Here is a 20,620-nt window from a genome sequence, read left to right as displayed (position 1 = left end):
TTAAATAAAAACCCACCAATTCACTATCTCAACAAATTAATTTATTGAGATGCACCTGTATTCACTGTATACAGGGCTTGACATTAACTCTTTTGCTCACCAGCCACTGTGGCTAGTGGTTTTCCAAATTTACTAGCCACTCAGCATTTTCACTGGCCACCATTTTGTTGATGGGAAATTAGTTTTATATGACTTAAGTTACTGCATACTAAAATGTATTTAAAAACATTTTCTAGGTCATTTTTTGTCTATTTAAAGGCCATTTTATATTAATAATTTCACTTAATATAACAAGACAATATAGGGCTGTTACCAATCAAATGAAATCAGTATTAACAAAACCTATCTTTCCACTGCAGAAGAAACAGAAGCAGCTGAAGTGGCATTTAGATGCATTTACACAGACAGTTTAATGAAGCTGAAATGTAGCATGAATGCATTTACACTGCAAAATTATAACAGAATAAATAATGTTATGAGCTTGGTGTTTTAAATCAGTTTTTTTAATATACAAATATAAAATGTTGGAAAAAATGCAAAGATAAGCTACTGTAGCCTACTTTTAAATATGAAAGAAAACTGCCAGTAGGTGTCTTGTCTTAATAAGTGAGTCATTGAGATATTCATTCAAACAATTCGTTCAGACAGCTGATTCATTCAAGAATGAAGCAAGTGTCTGTCTTTATGAAGAATCATTGAAATCATTGACTCAAATGAGTAATTCAAAAATGCTGAATCATTCAGTAACCATTCAGTAACCTGTGTTGCTTGTGTTGCTCAGAGATGCGCGACTGTTCTGCTTTGAGCTTTGTTTGGAACTATTGTCATTAACCAAATCAAGCAAAAACTGTCAACATTGACAATATTGTACTAAAATGCATATTAAATACTCGTTTGAATTCTTGTATAAAATCATTGTCAAATTTCAGAGAAAACTTCACTCTCTTGGTTGTGTTGCTTAACTAGGATATATGTTATAAATATAAAAACTAAGTTACATTTTTATGTTTCTTCTGTGTGCAGTTGTGGTCATATATTTTGATTTCTCCATGAGATTGTTTCACATACAGACAGGCTGTGCGAGGCTCTTCTGGCGCGACCTTGTTACTGTTGATTATCCATTATCAATTGCGGTTTACACCGAATGTAATAAAATCAGAATCATTCTCGCCAAAATTTCGATGCTTCCCTAATTAGATTCCCTAAGATTTGATCTTTGAGTGTGTGTGTGCTTAAATCCACGCCAAAGCTCATATTTGTAAAAACTGCCTTTGACGTGGAAAAGTGCTTAGCGTCACGTCAGGGTCCGAGCAGATATACACACTTTTTCTTGTCGGAGTACTGCAGGTTTTTGAAAATGTAAGCTGTTCTTGCAGCTCGCTGTTCTAAATTAAAGGATTTGGATGTTGACTGGTGATCTTTTATATGTTAATGACATTAATTAGGAATCGTTAACCAGTCAGAGAGCTGAAACCATTCATTTGCGCGCAAGTTCAAGATTATTTGTGATTCATAGGTTTCACATCTGAAAGAGAGGCGCACGTGCATTTTCTGTGCGTACGTTCATTCTATGAATCACATGTACGCATATTTGAGAGATGATCATAAAATCAAATTTAGGATGGTTTCTACACAACATTTTATAAATGAGGCCCTACGTGTTTGATTATTTTAATAGCTAAAAGTACTGATACATGATCTTGATACTTTTAAGTATTTTTCCCCTCGTTTTCCAGTAAAATTATCTTTTTCTTTCACCATTGGCAAATTATTTCCTTTCTGTATTTTAGACATAAACCTCAGTAAATGTAAGTAGATTTATGCTTAAATCTTTAAATAAAGCACAATTTGCCAATAAGCAAATAAAAATACACTAAATTTAACTTAAAGTCTAGTTTATTTGAGAAGTAAACAACTTTTGTGAATGTTTGATGCTAAACAAGAACATTTACTGAATAATTTACTAAGAAAGTATATCATTTATGAACAGCAAAAAAAAAAAGGATTTTTGAGATTGGATATCTAAAAAAAACAGTAACAAACAATAAACAATCAGATCTGATATCATTACACAAACAAAATTAAAGTGTGGTCCTAAAGTTTAGATTCGAAAACCAAAACAGAATTGTGTGTCTTGTGTGGAAGTTTCTGGGTAATAATGTTAATTACAGTTTTTCTCAATTGCTTTGGCACATTTTTCGAAACAATCTTAACATTCTCTAAACTGTGAGTGCAAATGTCACAACTGTTTGCTGGAACTTCAGAACTTTATTGCATGTCTGCAAAATGTAGTTACTCACCCAAAACATTTCATTCATGCTTCAAAACCTAGTTATCGTGTCAGTAATTTGGCCAAGGCCACCAAAATATAAAGTATTTTTGTCATCGTGTGAGCCACACTGGTCAAAATGTTTAGTTGTTTTTTCACCATGACAGTCAACCATGGAAATGAAGGTTTTATAAAAAATCTGATATTTGTTGAGAAGAGTCAATAGTACATAGAAAAAAAAAGTATATGAACATTTGTATTTATGCAGTACATTTATTTGTGTACGAATGCATTACATATAAGTGAAATCTTGCTTGTCCAATTACTGTACATTTCATATTTCTTATGTTACCACAAATACACAAAAATACTTCTTTTGAATACTTCAAAAATTATTCTTGCTGGACATCCTGTCGCTCTTGTTGGTCAGGCCAAAGATTTTCATCAACATCACATCTGATGTTTTCCATTGCCATGCACCGGGGAAAAATCTCCTTGAATGCCGCACCCATCCCCTGCAATGATCAGCTGTGATGTCCTCACATGCAGCATTCATGGCATCCAACAGAGACATCTGATCTTGTGGTCTATGATCATATACTTTCCACCTCCATGCTGAAAAAAACTCTTCTATTGGATTTAGGAATGGAGAGTATGGTGGAAGGAACTCCACTGTTATCCTTTCATGTGCAGCAAACCAGTCCCTAACAATGTTGGTTCGGTGGAAGCTGACATTATCCCAGACAACAACATAATTAGGCAAATGTGGTCTAACTAAACCTCTTTCTTGTTCTGGAATCAGGTCTCTGTAAAGTGTGTTTAGGAAGGCCAGGAGAAGTTGGGTATTATAGGGCCCAATGTGTGGAATATGTGTGCTCACACCATTCTCTGAAATGGCAGCACACATTGTAATATTGGCCCCACGTTGGCCTGGTGTGTCAGTTGTGGCTCGGTGTCCAATGAGATTGCGACAATGTCTCCAGCCTTTGGACAGATTGAACCTGGCCTCGTCCACAAAAACAACAATGTGGGTTGTTTCATGTACTTCTAACGCCATGATTCACTACGAAGAAACACAGAAACAAAATAAAGTAAATTTTTATTCTAGAGTTCAGTAAATGTTTTCTCTTCTTATGGGTGAACAAGAAGCTAATTGTTCAGAGATCTGAACTTATTGTTTCGGGAAAAAAAAGTTTCATTCGAGAATTGAGCCAAAGCAATTGAGAAAAACTGTATGACATGATCCACAAGTGTGGCTCTGATTTCATCAGAGACTCTGACTCTTCTATTTCCACCTCTTCCTCTATTATGTCTTCCTCACCACCACCCACCACGTATTCTTACACGTCTTCCAATTGCTCTTCCACGAGCATGTTGCTGCAGTTCAGGAAGTCTTCAGTCCTCCATTCTTAGTGATTGTGCTGTGGGCAATCTACATATATATGCTCCCAAACTTGATTGGTTAAATGGTTGAATGGTTGATTCAAATTGTATTGCAATTAGAGGTAATTTGCCAATTTAGCAGACATTACAAACAATGTCAATGTCAGATATTTATGGAATATACATGCGTGTATACCAATATGTGATGGCTTACACGATGAAAAATGATTGAGAAGTTGTGAAGAGTTTGACAGTTTAAGTGAGAATCGGCTCATTAGTTTTGATCAACAAGCCATATGCAATTAGTTGTTGTGCAAACTGCTGACAATTGTACTTACTGTTTACACACATGTACCAAAGCATTTGCAATTTGCTCAAATCAGTAAGAAATTCCACAGAGACTCTGACTCTTCTATTTCCACCTCTTCCTCTATTATGTCTTCCTCTAACACCACCACCACGTATTCTTACACGTCTTCCAATTGCTCTTCCACGAGCATGTTGCTGCAGTTCAGGGTTGTGGAAGTCCTCCATTCTTAGTGATTGTGCTGTGGGCAATCTACATATATATGCTCCCAAACTTGATTGGTTAAATGGTTGAATGGTTGATTCAAATTGTATTGCAATTAGAGGTCATTTGCCAATTTAGCAGACATTACAAACAATGTAAATGTCAGATATTTATGGAATATACATGCGTGTATACCAATTTTTCATAATTGAATGGATCGTTTTGAATGTGATGGCTTACACGATGAAAAATGATTGAGAAGTTGTGAAGACTTTGACAGTTTAAGTGAGAATCGGCTCATCAGTTTTGATCAACAAGCCATATGCAATTAGTTGTTGTGCAAACTGCAGACAATTGTACTTACTGTTTGCACACATGTGCCAAAGCATTTGCAATTTGCTCAAATCAATAAGAAATTCCAATCTGATGTGAACAAGAAGCTAATTGTTCAGAGATCTGAATTTATTGTTTCGGGAAAAAAAAGTTTAATTCGAGAATTGAGCCAAAGCAATTGAGAAAAACTGTAATTATGAACTATATGACCACCAGAGGGCGCTGTGTGGTGTACCTTCAGGTTCCTATGAACAATCTTCAGGCTGTGCAGGTAAGCAACTGCCTCCATCACCTGTCTGATAACATTGCTGGTGTCCCTCTCAGAATAATAGCCTTGATCCAGAATCCAGTCAAATACCTCCCGACCTGTGGCTCTGCAAGAAAACACAACATGCTGAGCTGCTTTTTCTGTGCAATTATGAATTATTCACACCCTGCTTTAAACGTTGGCACCTTCAAAAGCTTTACTTGATCACGCAGGTGTAGCAGGCGCAAATCATCCAGTCCATGCCACACATACAGCGTACAGCAGGGATGAGGCATTAAAATAATGAATGCAAATCCAAACAGACAGGTAGGAATGTGACAAGGACGAGGTGGTATAATCGTGCTAGGACAGTCTGAGTGCAGGGTTTATTTCTGTTATGTCTCAGGCAACAGTAGCAGCAGCTTTAGCCTCTTGAAGTCAGTATCAACATGATTAGAAGGGAACCTTTGTCGAAAGGTTTGCACAATTGATGACACTGTGGACCTGTTTACATTAGGCTGTACTCTTCGACCAGCCTCTTCCATTGTAAAACCACGATTTATGACATGATCCACAAGTGTGGCTCTGATTTCATCAGAGACTCTGACTCTTCTATTTCCACCTCTTCCTCTATTATGTCTTCCTCTAACACCACCACCACGTATTCTTACACGTCTTCCAATTGCTCTTCCACGAGCATGTTGCTGCAGTTCAGGGTTGTGGAAGTCTTCCATTCTTAGTGATTGTGCTGTGGGCAATCTACATATATATGCTCCCAAACTTGATTGGTTAAATGGTTGAATGGTTGATTCAAATTGTATTGCAATTAGAGGTCATTTGCCAATTTAGCAGACATTACAAACAATGTAAATGTCAGATATTTATGGAATATACATGCGTGTATACCAATTTTTCATAATTGAATGGATCTTTTTGAATGTGATGGCTTACACGATGAAAAATGATTGAGAAGTTGTGAAGAGTTTGACAGTTTAAGTGAGAATCGGCTCATTAGTTTTGATCAACAAGCCATATGCAATTAGTTGTTGTGCAAACTGCTGACAATTGTACTTACTGTTTACACACATGTACCAAAGCATTTGCAATTTGCTCAAATCAATAAGAAATTCCAATCTGATGTGAACAAGAAGCTAATTGTTCAGAGATCTGAATTTATTGTTTCGGGAAAAAAAAGTTTAATTCGAGAATTGAGCCAAAGCAATTGAGAAAAACTGTAATTATGAACTATATGACCACCAGAGGGCGCTGTGTGGTGTACCTTCAGGTTCCTATGAACAATCTTCAGGCTGTGCAGGTAAGCAACTGCCTCCATCACCTGTCTGATAACATTGCTGGTGTCCCTCTCAGAATAATAGCCTTGATCCAGAATCCAGTCAAATACCTCCCGACCTGTGGCTCTGCAAGAAAACACAACATGCTGAGCTGCTTTTTCTGTGCAATTATGAATTATTCACACCCTGCTTTAAACGTTGGCACCTTCAAAAGCTTTACTTGATCACGCAGGTGTAGCAGGCGCAAATCATCCAGTCCATGCCACACATACAGCGTACAGCAGGGATGAGGCATTAAAATAATGAATGCAAATCCAAACAGACAGGTAGGAATGTGACAAGGACGAGGTGGTATAATCGTGCTAGGACAGTCTGAGTGCAGGGTTTATTTCTGTTATGTCTCAGGCAACAGTAGCAGCAGCTTTAGCCTCTTGAAGTCAGTATCAACATGATTAGAAGGGAACCTTTGTCGCCAAACAACCTTTGCCAGAGGAATTTGTTTTCTGCAGCTTTTGTCAGTGTTTTGCACCTTTGCATTTGCTACCTGTATGTTGTCTGAGAGACAGGCGGCGGCTTTCAAATGCTTGTTCAAAATTGTTACATATTACTATGACATATTATTAGGACATATGGAGTGACAAGTGATATTTAAATGCATTTTATGTAAGTCGTTTTCTAAACTGTTTGATTAGTGATAAGAAGATCAGATCATTTTACTGACTCTTTTTTTTTCTTTTTTTTTAGTCATTTTGTTCATTTCAGCAGAATATAATTTAAACTTTACATGTTAAAAGCCACATTCCACGACACATCTGCTTACGCAACGTTTCGAATAAGAAGTACCAAAGTACCTGACATAACCAAAGTCAGATTATGAGAAACAGAAACAATTAATTAATTGTTTCAGATTATGCAGTCTGTTAGTTTCCCTCACCGCCCGATCTGTATCTTTCTTTCTTTTGTCACGTCACATCCCAGAAAACTGAAGCTACTGTATGCAGTCTGTACCGGAAACAGAAATGATTATTTCATCTCTCGAGTTTTCGGGGGGTTAAGTCATTCGTTCGTTCCCAGCCCCATAGGTTATAACGCTAAGCACTCCTGGAAACAGAAATGATTAGTTCATCTCTCGAGTTTTCGGGGGGTTAAGTCGTTCGTTCCCAGCCCCATTGGTTATAATGCTAAGCAGTCCCGGAAACAGAAATGATTAGTTCATCTCTTTGAGTTTTCGGGTTCGAGTCGTTCGTTCTTTTGTCACATGCCGGCTTCCCGGCTCAGTATCTTACAACATATACAAACATTATATGTAGGAAACAAATATTATATGTTGGTATCTTTGCTTTATCACAGTGATTTTTCCTTATCATACTGATAAAGTTTAAAGCCTCTTTATTAGCACATCATGTTAACCATCATGACAGAAATTCACAAATGTATAAATTATGAGAAATAAAAAAAGCTACAATTTGAGACCAGAAATGCATCACATAACTGTAAATGTGTTTGTAAGGAAGGTTGGGAATTATTAACTAATTTCTGTATCCAATACTGTTACCACGTCACATGACAAAAGAACAAACAACTTAGACCAGAAGACTTGAGAAGTGATCTAATCATTTCTCTATCCGGTACAGACTGCATAGCGCCTATGGGGCTGTCACGGGATGAACAAATGAAATGAGAGGTGAACTAATCATTTTTGTTTCCTGTAGAACCAGTAGGATGTTGCGCTTGCGCAGTCAACATGAAATGAACAAATCCCTCACTGAGACGACTCGCCATTCCCGAGTCATATTAAAGATTAGTTCAAATTGAACGAATCATTCATGAACGAAACATCACTAATAAAGATCTCAGTGGGTTACAGTACAAGCTATAAGAATTTCATCTTACTTTTTGGTCAGCAACTGCACCAAATTGCATATTTTTGCTTAGTTTCTTCTGAAAAAAATGTTTTTCCTCCTTGAGTATCAGCTCCATATTCTCACTATATCATACGGTCTATGAGATTATACAAAATGTATCATGTATCAAATATGATAATACAAAAACCCGTATGCAGATTTTTAAAAATTGTTTTTTTATATTTTGTCTAAAGGTTACATTTTTTTTTTTTTTTTTTGATTATTTCATGTCAGGCTTTATATGGTTAATAATTATTTTAAAGTTGCATACTAAAAAACTTCAAACATTCTTTGTCCCATTGCTTCTCATTTGTATTTTTAATTCTTTTTTTGAGGGAATGTTTATTTAATTTGAAAATACTTAAAGGCCACATGCCTTTAGACTTATATTTAATAGTTTGCATTAATATTTAACTTTTTAAATAGTTAAGTAAAATATTTAGTATGCTGAAGAGTAAATTGAAACGATAAATTCACTGGTATTGGTACCAAGTACAGAAATCATTAGACTCCTAAAAAAGATAAACAATCCTCTGAAACGGATTTGAGGACTTACAGCTCAAGGAACAGGTAGTACTCTTTCCGGGTCTCATAAACATCGACCAGCTGGAGGATGTTGGGGTGTTTTACCCTGGGGAGGAGAAATGGACAGTCAGTTAGGAGACAGTTTGTGGCACACAGGAGGTTGATACACATGTAGCTCTGTGCCCAGATTTATCCCGGTCTGCCATCAACCCCACACTCATGCCCCATCTGCCACTGCAGAGTCATCCAACACCAGACACACACACCTGCATCCCTACTATTTGCATTTCACATGGATTCCTTTATCCGCTATAATCATATTTAATTAAACAACAAATGTCAGTATTATCATTAATGCTCTGTCGCTGAATCCCATCAGTTCAAATCAACATTTATGTATATATGCTTTATGTAATTGCTTTCAAGTATATGCCAGCCTGAGGATGCAGCTTCCCATGGTTTCTTCTTCATCTACTAAATCAGTTTTTTCTTGCCACTGCCGCCATTGGCTAATCACTGGAGTGTTTGTAACACATTATTCTTATTTTAAAGTAACTTTTCAACAATATGTATTATGAAAAAGCCCTATTTAAATAAGTCGAGATGAACTGAATAGCAGAAATAGCAAGAAACTTCCCTTAAAGCATATTACATTTTAATTCCAGCACATATAATAGTATAATTTAATTCATTATGTAACACGGACACTATAAAGAAGTGTTTCAGAATTTTGTAAAGGTGGTTATGTCAGCCAACTTTTAAATTAAGAAATTAATACACTGATTATGCTTTGAAGACACTAATGTGCTCTTATGCCAGCAGTAGAGAGGGGAACTAAAGGTGAACCCATAAAAAAACAGCTCATTCTAAAAGTGACATTTCTTTTATGTGTTATTCATGAGCTGTTGTGATTTGTGAGCGGGGCGCAAACGCAGCACTGCAGGATCAAAGTGACATCAGTGACTCAGAAAATCAGCCTTTTAGATGCAGAATAATCATATATAATCATACACTGTGCAAAGCATTTATATCTAATATCTTAAGGCTTTGACATGTTTGGTATATTTAACAAAATGCGTTGCACCATTAGGTGTTTCATGTACTTTCCACTCATTTGAGATGACAGAAAATGTCAATAATGAACATAGGCTACACATAGCTTCACAAGCCAAGAAGCTTTTTGTTAAAACTCACTGTTGTTTCACTTTTTACTAAATAAAACAAATAAAAATAAATAATAATAATAAGCAATTTGCAAGCTATTGTTGTGGCTGTTTTGAAACTGAAACATTTGATTTTTAATTCTCTTACAAAACCTAAAATTTCAGTGCCATTAAACTGAATATGCTATTCAAATCAAGCTTATGTAATACAGCTAAACGTTTGCGCTCACATATCTGCATTGGGCAAGTTTCAGACCTTATGCAGTGAAATAAATTATTAATAAATTGCACCTATCACAATTTGTCTAACACATTCATCACTGCAATTGATTTAAGAAAAGGAAAAATCACTTTTTTGGAGTCAAGAATGTGACAACAAACTAACTCGAGCTTCTGCAGTACACAAATCATCTTAGAGGAACAGCAGTGTTTAATAGAGCTTTAAGAATCATTATTCATAAATGAAATAAATATGATTCTCCTTAAACCAAATGAAATCAAAACAGCAGATCTGAGGACAGCAGAGGAAGTCCCATTCTATAAAATGATTGTTAAGGGTTTTGAAAAAGAAAACTATATGTAACTCACATCTTTAGGATGAGAATCTCGTTTTTGGCAGCCTTCCGCACCTTTCTTCCATCTTTCTTCAGGAATTTTTTGCAGGTGTACATTTTCAGTGTGTTCTTATCCTTTGCCCTGAAGATCTCACAGAACTCCTCCCTTGAGAAGAAAGTGATTTTATTGGACTAATTACATTAGAATTTTGAGTGAAATTAAGGAATAGTACACACAAAAATGAACTTTCTGTGAATTACTGTATTAAGTCTTCATACACAGCTAGAATACTCTATTCTAATTAATCAGTCACATTATTCGGTAAAACATTTTCTCTAACTTTCCTACAGTGTACTAGTCTCTCATAACACTACACAGACTCACATAATCAAATTAACTCAAATCAATTGTTCATATCTATTTATATATTTATTTGGTAAGTACTGTAGCAGTATAATTAGAGGGATAATGCAGTCAGTTGATTATCATCACGAAATAAACCCCTTTGGGATGATACAAGAGCCATTCTGGATATATTTTGTGATAATTGCTGGCTGACTGCACATTATCCCTTAAAAAAAAAAAAAGGAAGTACCTTTGAGAACAACTTCTGCAACTTACATGCAAAAATAAAAAAAACACATTTTACTCACGATTTAACAATCTGGCCCAGATCATATTTGTCTGTGATTTCTGTTGGACTGTTGTAGTCCTTCTTCTCGCCAGGTTTTAAACAGCCGAATGGCATGGCCCACCCTGCCCTTGAGAGAAACAGAAATATTGAGAGAGGTTACAGATCAACTTAAATCCAGTTGTCCGCAGTCAAAAATCATTGCACATTGTGTGATTATGTATTGTTCACCTACACCAGTCATTCTGGATTAATATGCATGCTGACTTGCAGTAATATCACGTGCTGTGACATTTTTAATTCTGAAGGGAAATAACAACTGTGCTTAAACACCCCTCTTTTGACATTCACAAACAAAACATATTTGGTGGCCCCAAATGTTGAGCACTGCTAAGGGATTTGTCTCTCTACCAATCTAATTTCCAGTGAAACAAAATTCATGCAATTTATGGTGCTACACATGCAAAACTTGCCATCACAATGCTAGGTGTTCTAGCTGGTTGCTATGGTTTTCTAAGTGATTTTAATTGGTTTCCTACACTGTAAAAAAAAAGTAATTTTGAAAAATTGAGGAAATTGACAATAACATACTGGCTCAATTAATGGCTTCCAAATAATTTCCCCCAAACAAAAAGATGCATTGTGGTAAGTTTTATTTTTTATAAATTAAAAAAAATGATAATTACCAAACATATTTATTTGTGCTCATGTCAATCTATCAAGTCAAAGTGAAAAACCACTGGTATGGTGAATTCAAGTGCGGATGCAAGCGCAAGTGGAGCCGAATTAGCTGAAGACAGAAACAATCACCAATCCCAAGAAAAGACATATTCATAGTGAAAATTGCAAAAGTTATGGTGAGTATTAAGCACTGAAAGTATTTTCCAAAGGTTTTGTGTTAGGACACGGTATAAAGTTAGGTGGCATTATGCAGAATTGTGAGTTCATGCATTCATTGGTTTCATGATCTTGTTTTCCCAGTTACTCCATAATTATTTGCTTTTAGCCTATAGGCTTATTTTGCTCATGTCATATATGTGTAAAACACTGTTAGACCGACTTCTGAAATATGAATTTGATGCAATATATGCACAATGTAACCACTGAATACAGTGTTGCTTAGACCACAGGTGGTGTCTGCTTCTTTTGAGGCTTATTATTTCATTATTCATCCATCCATTCATTTTTTTTTTTTTAAATTGTGTCAGAACCTTTAAGCAGTTTAAAGCTGGATATATTTACATACCATGAAATAAACAATAAAGCATAATACTGTTTGTCAATGTATATCTCATCTTCATTATATAATTAAGTAGCTTCTGTTCGGTCACTTGCCTTATGTGATGCAGGAGAACATTATTATTTTTTAAAGGTTTTCAACGTATGCACTGTCGCTTTTGATTTTTTTTTCTTTACATCAAGACATCCTGTTATGCATACTGAATGTATTCAGTGTTTTTCCTTATTTAAATCAGGTATCTTCACCAGATATCCTGTATTGGAATTGATTTGTAAATAAAGTGAAGTGATGATGTCAACTCTGTTGTCAGTGTTCTGTATTTTGTTTAATGTATTTCTGTTTTAAATTTTTTAATGTTCTTTTTCTTTTGGGACAGTGAGAAATAATGAGAAATTTAAAACATTTAATTGTACCAACAACACTGTTCGGTAAACAACATTTTTCCAGTGACTCAACATGTTATTTCTGATTGAGCCAATGTTTACAAACTGTTGCCACAATTGATAAAATTCAATTCACAGAAATTCAACTATGCCAACTAAAAAATGTTTGCTGTAACATGTCACTAGAAAAACTGTAGTTGTTAAATGATTTTTATTTTTTTTATGGTGTTCTGGGTGCTTTCTAGAACATTGCTAAGGTCGCTTCATTTTTATTTTTCTATTTTAATTTTAAAGTTTTAGTCAGTTTTTAGTATTTCTTTTTTTTTTTTTGGTTGGTCATTTAAATGTCATGCAAAAAGTTTGTATTATCTTTATTTCAGTTCTAGTTATTTAGTTTATCAAATCACAGTAAATGAAATGAAAAATGTTTAGAAAGGCAACTAGCTGGAAAGTCATTTATGTGTGTGTGTGTGTGTGTGTGTATATATATATATATATATATACATTGTATTGTATTTCAGAATCCTTTTTTTAGTTAACTGTTAGGGTTAGCTGTTAAGAGAGAAAAAATATTATTCTACCTTACAACTCTGCTGCTGTGAATCAGACAGGAAAAAAGAGCAGCTGAATGATTATGGGCAAAGGAAATGGGGTGACGAAGACAAATGAAAGGCCTTTGTGCGCTTTTTACCACACTTACAGTCTAAATCACTGTGCTTCCCTTCTTCCAGGCAGGATAAATTAAATTAGACACCAGACTCTCACTCTCTTTCTTTCTTTTATTTCTTTATTTATTTTTGCTGAAAGTGAGACTTGCTTATAGGCAGTTTAATTGGAAAAGGATATTTCAGTTTTTTATCAAAAAACTATTGTTATGTGCAGATGAAATCAGGAATAAATCAATTTAGGACATTTGCTGACTAGAAATTTCCCTTGATTTCATTAGATTAACACTGGATTAAGCTAAAACGATGAATGGATTTCATTGTGATGCTAGTCAACAGCTGTTTGGATCAATTATGACTTTGTTTCTGGACAGAACAAGAACCTGTGTGCTCATACTCTTGGAAGTTGCGTAATGCCAGCCAATGAGATTTAACCAGGCAATTCAAGCCAGCTCTTGCTAGTTTTGTGTACAATATGCATCAGATGGTCAGTGAATGGATTATGGGTGGTCGTGGGTGTGCAATTTGAGACTAGGCTAGAAGACACATTGCCCCACACTAAGAAACGACTTGTACAGCTGACTTAATTAGTTTCATCATAAGACTATGGTAATGTGTGAGCACTACAGGGTCTACAGAGTATATACTGTATCACAAAAAAAAGGAAAAAAGACATAATGCGCACATAGACAAGCAGTACAGGGACACACTCTGAATTACTGTACATCCTGGTTTCTAAGACACACAGATTGTGTCCTTAATTTCTCTCCCCCTCTCATTTTGCTTGTTCCTCATTTCTCCTGTCTCGCTGTGCTCCTCTTTATCTTGTTCCTTCCCTCTTTGTTCATTTTTGTAAACCTACATATAATGCAAAGAAATTTGTTATGTAAGTGAAGGTCTCTGCTCTGTGATTAATTACACTTCTGTTTGCTGTGTAAATTGAGCATTTTTTGAGCTCCTTAAAGGGGTCCTATTATGCTCTTTTACAATGTCAAGAACATGCTCTCATGCTTGGTGGTTCGAAAAACGCATTATTTTTTACATAATTTACATTATTACAATACCTTTCTCCCCATCCTGGCACAAACGGCGCGATTAGTTCCGGGTTTGATGAAGGCCCGCCTTCCGAAAAACAAATATTGCCATATCAATTTGAGCCAGATTCAGACCCAGAGAATATTGAACAAGAGGATCGCGCAGAACCTTTGCACGCACGGATATTGCAAGACATATTAGAGTGGTAACGTTATTGTTGTTTTTTTTTGGCTAAATCACGTTTTAGATAGGATGTCAACAACCGCCTAAAAATAACAGCATTTACTATGTACAGATAAGTGCATATGTATTATTTTTATTGTTATTTAATTCTAACATTATACATGAGTGCAGGCTGTACCGGTGGTCAATAAGAATAAAGGACAGATATGTTGTTCTGAAAGGACGTCGGGAACGGGATATTGTTAGATCGCCCGCTCCCGTTCAAATTACACCAGAGTTACCGACCGCTACCACGTTTTATTCGGGAATTTAATCCCGCGTTGCAAGAAATCTGGGCGGGTCCTGCGGTTCCCGCGGGAGAGCCGCGGGAATGCAGACCTCTAGTCCAGTGTTTCCCAGGCGGCATATATATGCAACCTCATTCTATGCCAGCAGGAGGTGCTGTTGGAGTGGTAGAGATCGAGGTTTCCCCGGTAACGGCTGTAGGCAAAGCTACACAGGCTCCACTCAAAAAAACACTGCTTTATCAGACATTACATGCAAGATTAAATGAAAATGACATCCAATTTTCTGAAGACAGTCGGTTTCCTTAAGACGATATCTCCATTTGCATTGAAGTTTCAGCTTCGTAAACTTTGCAGATATTGTTTATGCTCAAACAGCAACATTACACACTAACTAATGTTAAAAAAGTGACATTGCAATGAACCACCCCTTTAATATTGACCATATGTTGATGCACTTTATTTTATTTGCTGACTGTTATTAATTTCCCAGTTTGGCAATGTAAAGTTCCCCTTGTTAAGCTGTGCATTTATAGCACACTCTCTCTGCATCCATATGCATTGATATTACTAACACAGCATAATGGGCCATTTGGCATAAGCACAGAACGTATATAAAGCATTATCATCTAGGAATCTGGCCTGCAGGTCTATGGCAGAACGCAGATAAGGTGATCAATAATTTTTAATAAAATTTTCAATAAAAGTTTTAAAGCTGCCTTTGTACTCTAGCCAATACCATCAGCTTCTGTATCATCAGTGATTTTCTGCTGACAGAAAAAAAAAGGTTTAAAGATTGTAGGTGGACATCTGAAAGAAATAGTTCACACAACAAAAGAACATTTACTTAACATTAACTCTCCCTCAGGACATCCAAGATGTAGAAGAGTTTTGTTTCTTAATTGCAAAAGATTTTGAGAAATGTAGCATTACATCACTTGCTCACAAATGGATCCTCCAACAGGGCACTCAGTATTTTGGGAAGTTTGTGTGCATTGGGAATCATATTTTTTAAAATAAAGCCATGGTAACACTCATTTTACATAAAGCACACAGTGAAAATGACATGAATATGACAGTGGGCAAATGCATAAAGCGCAGCATAATTTGAAATCAGTCACGAGATTAAAGTTTGTCGATCGCGCGTCTCCAGTGAAGCTGAACTCTCCTCCTGTCCATATTCAATTTGCACGGACCATAGGACCGACCAGCGCCGTCAAAATAAAAGTCCCGTCCTCGAACACATCGGCCAAACAGAAAAACGTATCGGCCGATGCCGATACTTGAAAAATGGCAGATATCGGCCACTATATATAGCCTATATAAAGTTGATAAGCAGTTAAATGTGTATGTGTAAGCTTTTAATAAGTCAAGGAATAAAATGATTAATTTACTTAACATGTTAAATTTGATTTACAGAACTTTTTGTGCTGTTTTCTATGTTTGGACTTGAATAAAGAGAGAAAACTTGCACTTAACCTTTTCACAGGCATTTTGTTTTCATATTTTGTTTGTTAATTTTGATCTCTGTTGCTTCTTATCTAACCTTTTATTGTAAAGCACTTTGGATCAACGATAGTTGTGTTAAAGTTGTGCTCTATAAATAAAGTTTGACTTGACTAGACAGATATCATGATGTATCTTTATAGGATTGTCTAGCAATATATCGATTATCGCAGAATCGCTGTATTCGTGATATTATCGTATTGTGAGCCATGTATCGTGATTCGTATCGTATAGTGAGGTACCCTGCGATTCCCACCCCTAGTCAGAATGAGAGTCCGAACAGCTCATAAAACATCACAATAATCCACAATTTTTTTGCAATGTCCTTTCCCCAAGATAACAGCTCTGAGTTTTCTCTTACAATGCTTGATGTGTTTGGAGAACACCTGATAAGAGAATCACATACAGAATCTCTCCAGATCCTTCAGATTCCCAGCTCCATGTTGGTGCTTCTTCTCTTCAATTCACCCCACTCATTTTTTATAGGGTTCAGTTCAGGGAACTGGGACGACCATAGCAAAAGCTTAATTTTGTGCTCAGTGACTCGTTTTTGTGTTGATTTTGATGTTTGTTTTGGATCATTGTCCTGATGGGAGATCCAAGATTTCTAACAGAGGCAGTCAGGTTTACATTTTTTATCTGTTGGTATTTGCTCAAATCCATGATGCCATCTATCTGAACAAGGTGTCCAGGACCTCTGGCAGAAAAATAGGCCCACAACATTAAAGATCCAGCAGTATATTTAACCGTTGGCATGGGGTACTTTTTATCCCTGTTTGCACCCAACCTATCTGGTGAGTTTGCTGCCAAAAAGCTCTTTTTATAGTTTCACCTGACCATAGAAGCCAGTCCCGTTTGAAAATCCAGTCGTGTCTGACAACGGAATATGCTGGAGTTTGTTTTTGGATGAGCGAGGAGGATTTTTCTTGAAACCCTTCTGTACAACATGTGGTGATGTAAGGGCTGTTTGATATTTTTTTAGGCTTTCTGACCCCAAGACTTGACTAATCTCTGCAATTCTCCAGCTGTGATCCTTGAAGTGTCTTTGGCTACTCAAACTCTCCTCCTCACTGTGCATTAGGATGATACAGACACGCGTCCTTTTCCAAGAAGATTAGTAACATCTTTAGTTAATTGGAACTTCTTAATTATTGCCCTGATGGTGTAAATAAAGATTTTCAATGCTTTAGCTCTTGCTCTTGCTTCTTACAGCCAATTTCTATTTTGTGAAGCTCAACAATCTGGTTCTGCACATCAGATCTATATTCTTTGGTTTTACTCCTTGTGATGGACGAATAAGGGAATTTGGCCTTTGTGTTCCTCATATTTATAATCCTGTGGAACAGGAAGTCATGGCTGGACAATTTCAATTGAATGGGAATATACTTCAGAGATATTTTACTTATAAGAACTTCTAGGGTGCCAATAATTGTGGCCAACATGCATTGGAGAAAACATTTATTTCATAATGTGAATTTCCCCCCAACTTTCAGCTGTTTTACTTCAAATGAAAGGTTAGAATTTTGAATGAAATATCAAAAAGAAATAATGCAGATTTATTTTCACAGCCCCCCTTTGCTCATTTTTACCAAGAGTGCCAATATTAGTGGAGGGCAATGTAGATTTTACTATACTTAAGTTTGAAGTTCCAACTTCAGTGTTTATGGTCAATGAAAATAAATACTGCACGTTTAGATGCCTAATTTATGGAGTTGCTTTTCTCATTTATCTTTATACTCTTAAGCTAATCCTCTTTAAGAGAGAGTTGGGTTTGAGAGTTTTCATATTTCTTTAAAGCATCTTGCAGTGCTACTCCATGCTAATGTATAAAAAGTGATGTAAAACGGTATATAATAAATGCTATATTGCGCATTTAAACGGTGATGCATCCAAAACAAAAAACAATTTGTCTTCAAATTGCTGGCTTGGTTTCATCTCTCCAATGATGCAATTACAATAAAGTAATTCATAACACAGTTTGTATAATTGCAAGACCAGTTCTTCTTCAAACGCATCAGGATCCACAGAGCATTCCTCTCTTTTCATGAAGCGTTCCTCTGTGCAACAAGCAAAGAACTTAATTGGCTGAAAACTCATGAGGTTTTTGGAGAAGTGAAGAGAGCAAGAGGAAGTAAGACAAATGGACTGCGTGAGCGACAGAGTGAGCAGGAGGAGAATACAGCGGGGTAGAACTGCATTCTGCAACATCATCGCCAGCTCCTCATTACTGCCTCTTGAAAGAAATCAGGTGATCCAGAACTTAATTAGAAACAGGAAACTTCTAAGAAAAAAGAAATGAAAGTTCCTTTGCTTTCCCAAGGGCACTGTGAATGCTAATTAAACCCAGTGGCTGGTACATTAGACTCTGTTTCAACCTTTCTGCAGACCGTAGAGAAACACAAAAAAATAGATACTAGAAGAAAGAGCGATAATAATCTCATGTAGGGAATAAGCGAAGGGAGGACAGAGAGAAATAAGAGATAGTCTTGCTACGCACCTCAATCATGAGTCGGGAGACTTAATAAAATGACAAGAGACAGAAAGACAAGACAATAGTATTCATTATTCACACATCAGCATCTACGTCTCTCAGGAAGGATGGTTTGCAGCTAGTAACTGAGCATCTCGCGTATCCTGCGGTATTGTGCTACCCGACCAGCTGAAACTTCACTCTCATAATTACACCATCTTCTCCAGTTTTTCAGAGCTGGCAAAATCGGTGCCTCCCTCCATCAGTCCCATCTGCCTTTAGTTTGTAAATACATGACATCAGTTTAGGCCACAGATAGGCAGAGACTGAGATCACTGAGCTTCTGATGGCCCACAGATTGGCTTACAGCAGGTGGGTTTAGACATCTGATCCAGAGACGCTTTGACATCATACTGCACACTGAGCTGGGTCGAAATTAACTGGGGATTTGGGCAAAAATCCCCTAGATCTTTGAAATGTTTCTTGTAATCTACTAACATCTGATATATTGCATAATATTCCTGTTTTCTTTCCTATCTGCGAGTTTAATGCCTCTGCTGACACTTTAGTGACCTGTAGCTGCCAGCTATGTTTTAGAATGTTTTGTTAATATCAAATAGTTTTTAATAAAAATAAAATAAAACATAATTTGAAAATACTCTCAACACCACAAACTGCAAAATAAAAGTGATATGATTTAAGCTTAAAATAGCTTAAAATAGTGATGCTGTAATTAACAACGGAGAGCTGTATAATCTTACACAGCGACTGGCCAATTATAAGCAGATCACTTATAATTAGAACTGAGGATTTGAATAAACCACTAAGTATTCAAATGTAGTTGGTTTAATTTATTATGCACACACTACAGATATGAATAATACCTAAAGTCATGCAGATAGTTAAAAACTGTTGTGCTATTATTTTGTAAAGCAATCAGACTATTCTTTACGCTTATGGATGATAAAAATCCCATAGACACATAGAGCAGGGTTCCCCAGACCTTTCCTGACTCCCCCCCCCCACCTCCATATTTCACTTCCTGTCTAAATACTGTCCAATCACAATAAAGACAAAAACAGCAAAAATAAATCTTAAAAAAAAATCAAATGTAAAATAATAAATGTGACTGTAGAGATGCAACGATTAGAGATTTTGTTGGTATGATTTATTGTCACGGTTTTACGATTATTATGCATTTATTCATTTCCCAACATTACTAATGTATAAAATCACATGAACACTTTTTAGATATTAAAGTGCTATTTATTGCTGGCTTTTGAAACAGAAATAACACAGTAACCAACAATACAGCACAAAATAATAATAAACAAAAGACAAACAAAAGTCCATCTCTCCCATTGGAATTAAAAAAAAGTGACCTCTGCTCTGTAAACATCCATGACAGTATTTCTCTTTTGAAAATAACAAATGGAAATAGATCACAAAAGTATTTAATATTTTCAGTTTGTACTGAAACATTTCTTTTAGACCTGGGGTAGAGAATTTGGAAACATGGTGAAAAAAAAAATCTTGTTGGTTTTTACTTATGAATAATACCACAACAGGGATAGTAAATAACAAGGTTAATGAAGTAGCCTATTATTAATATACGACTAAAATATTAACTTTATTTGTCCCACAGGGGAAACTGTTACCAATGATGGAAATAAACTGAAATATTATTGTAATAAACTGTCATCCATACGTATTCATTTTAATAATCTTTATAATAATTCATGTGATTTTACATGTGGCCTGAGAAAATCATGTCTATTATTTTGGTTTGTGAGATCAGAGATCGCACTGCGCACGTGTACAAACATTCAGGAGGACACAAACTTCTTGAGAATGCTGCCCCGTGACTTTTATTAATAAAACAGATTAAATAGCCTAGTGGAGAGACGCACAGACGCAGGTAGGCTAATTCACACAGGCAACTGTCACCTCTCTCTCTCTCTCTCTCTCTCTCTGTCTCTCTCTCTCATAATTAAAGTAGCTAAATGTTATAATTCATTAATTCAAATAAATGTGATCTTAC

At 36.0% G+C, this 20,620-nt stretch overlaps 1 protein-coding gene across 2 annotated transcripts in view; it reads right to left on the bottom strand.

The window, feature by feature from the left end:
• LOC107659532 (caM kinase-like vesicle-associated protein) overlaps positions 1–20,620 on the bottom strand; it is a 53,735-nt gene that overhangs the window by 7,609 nt on the left and 25,506 nt on the right. Inside the window, exons 1-6 of one of the 2 annotated variants that reach the window (XM_016448508.1) lie at positions 14,166–14,189; positions 13,812–13,959; positions 10,836–10,943; positions 10,216–10,347; positions 8,496–8,570; positions 6,023–6,161 (exon numbers count right to left, since the gene is read on the bottom strand). In XM_016448508.1, coding sequence (XP_016303994.1) covers positions 6,023–6,161; positions 8,496–8,570; positions 10,216–10,347; positions 10,836–10,943; positions 13,812–13,828 — 471 coding nt within the window. In that variant the 5' untranslated portion in view covers positions 13,829–13,959; positions 14,166–14,189. Of the gene's footprint in view, positions 1–6,022; positions 6,162–8,495; positions 8,571–10,215; positions 10,348–10,835; positions 10,944–13,811; positions 13,960–14,165; positions 14,190–20,620 lie in introns of those variants that run through there. The other variant, XM_016448509.1, reaches the window with a different exon arrangement.

Source organism: Sinocyclocheilus anshuiensis, unplaced genomic scaffold (assembly GCF_001515605.1).
Source record: "Sinocyclocheilus anshuiensis isolate Anshui unplaced genomic scaffold, SAMN03320099.WGS_v1.1 scaffold848, whole genome shotgun sequence".
Lineage (NCBI taxonomy): Eukaryota > Metazoa > Chordata > Actinopteri > Cypriniformes > Cyprinidae > Sinocyclocheilus > Sinocyclocheilus anshuiensis.
This window is presented reverse-complemented; position numbering and strand designations above follow the sequence as displayed.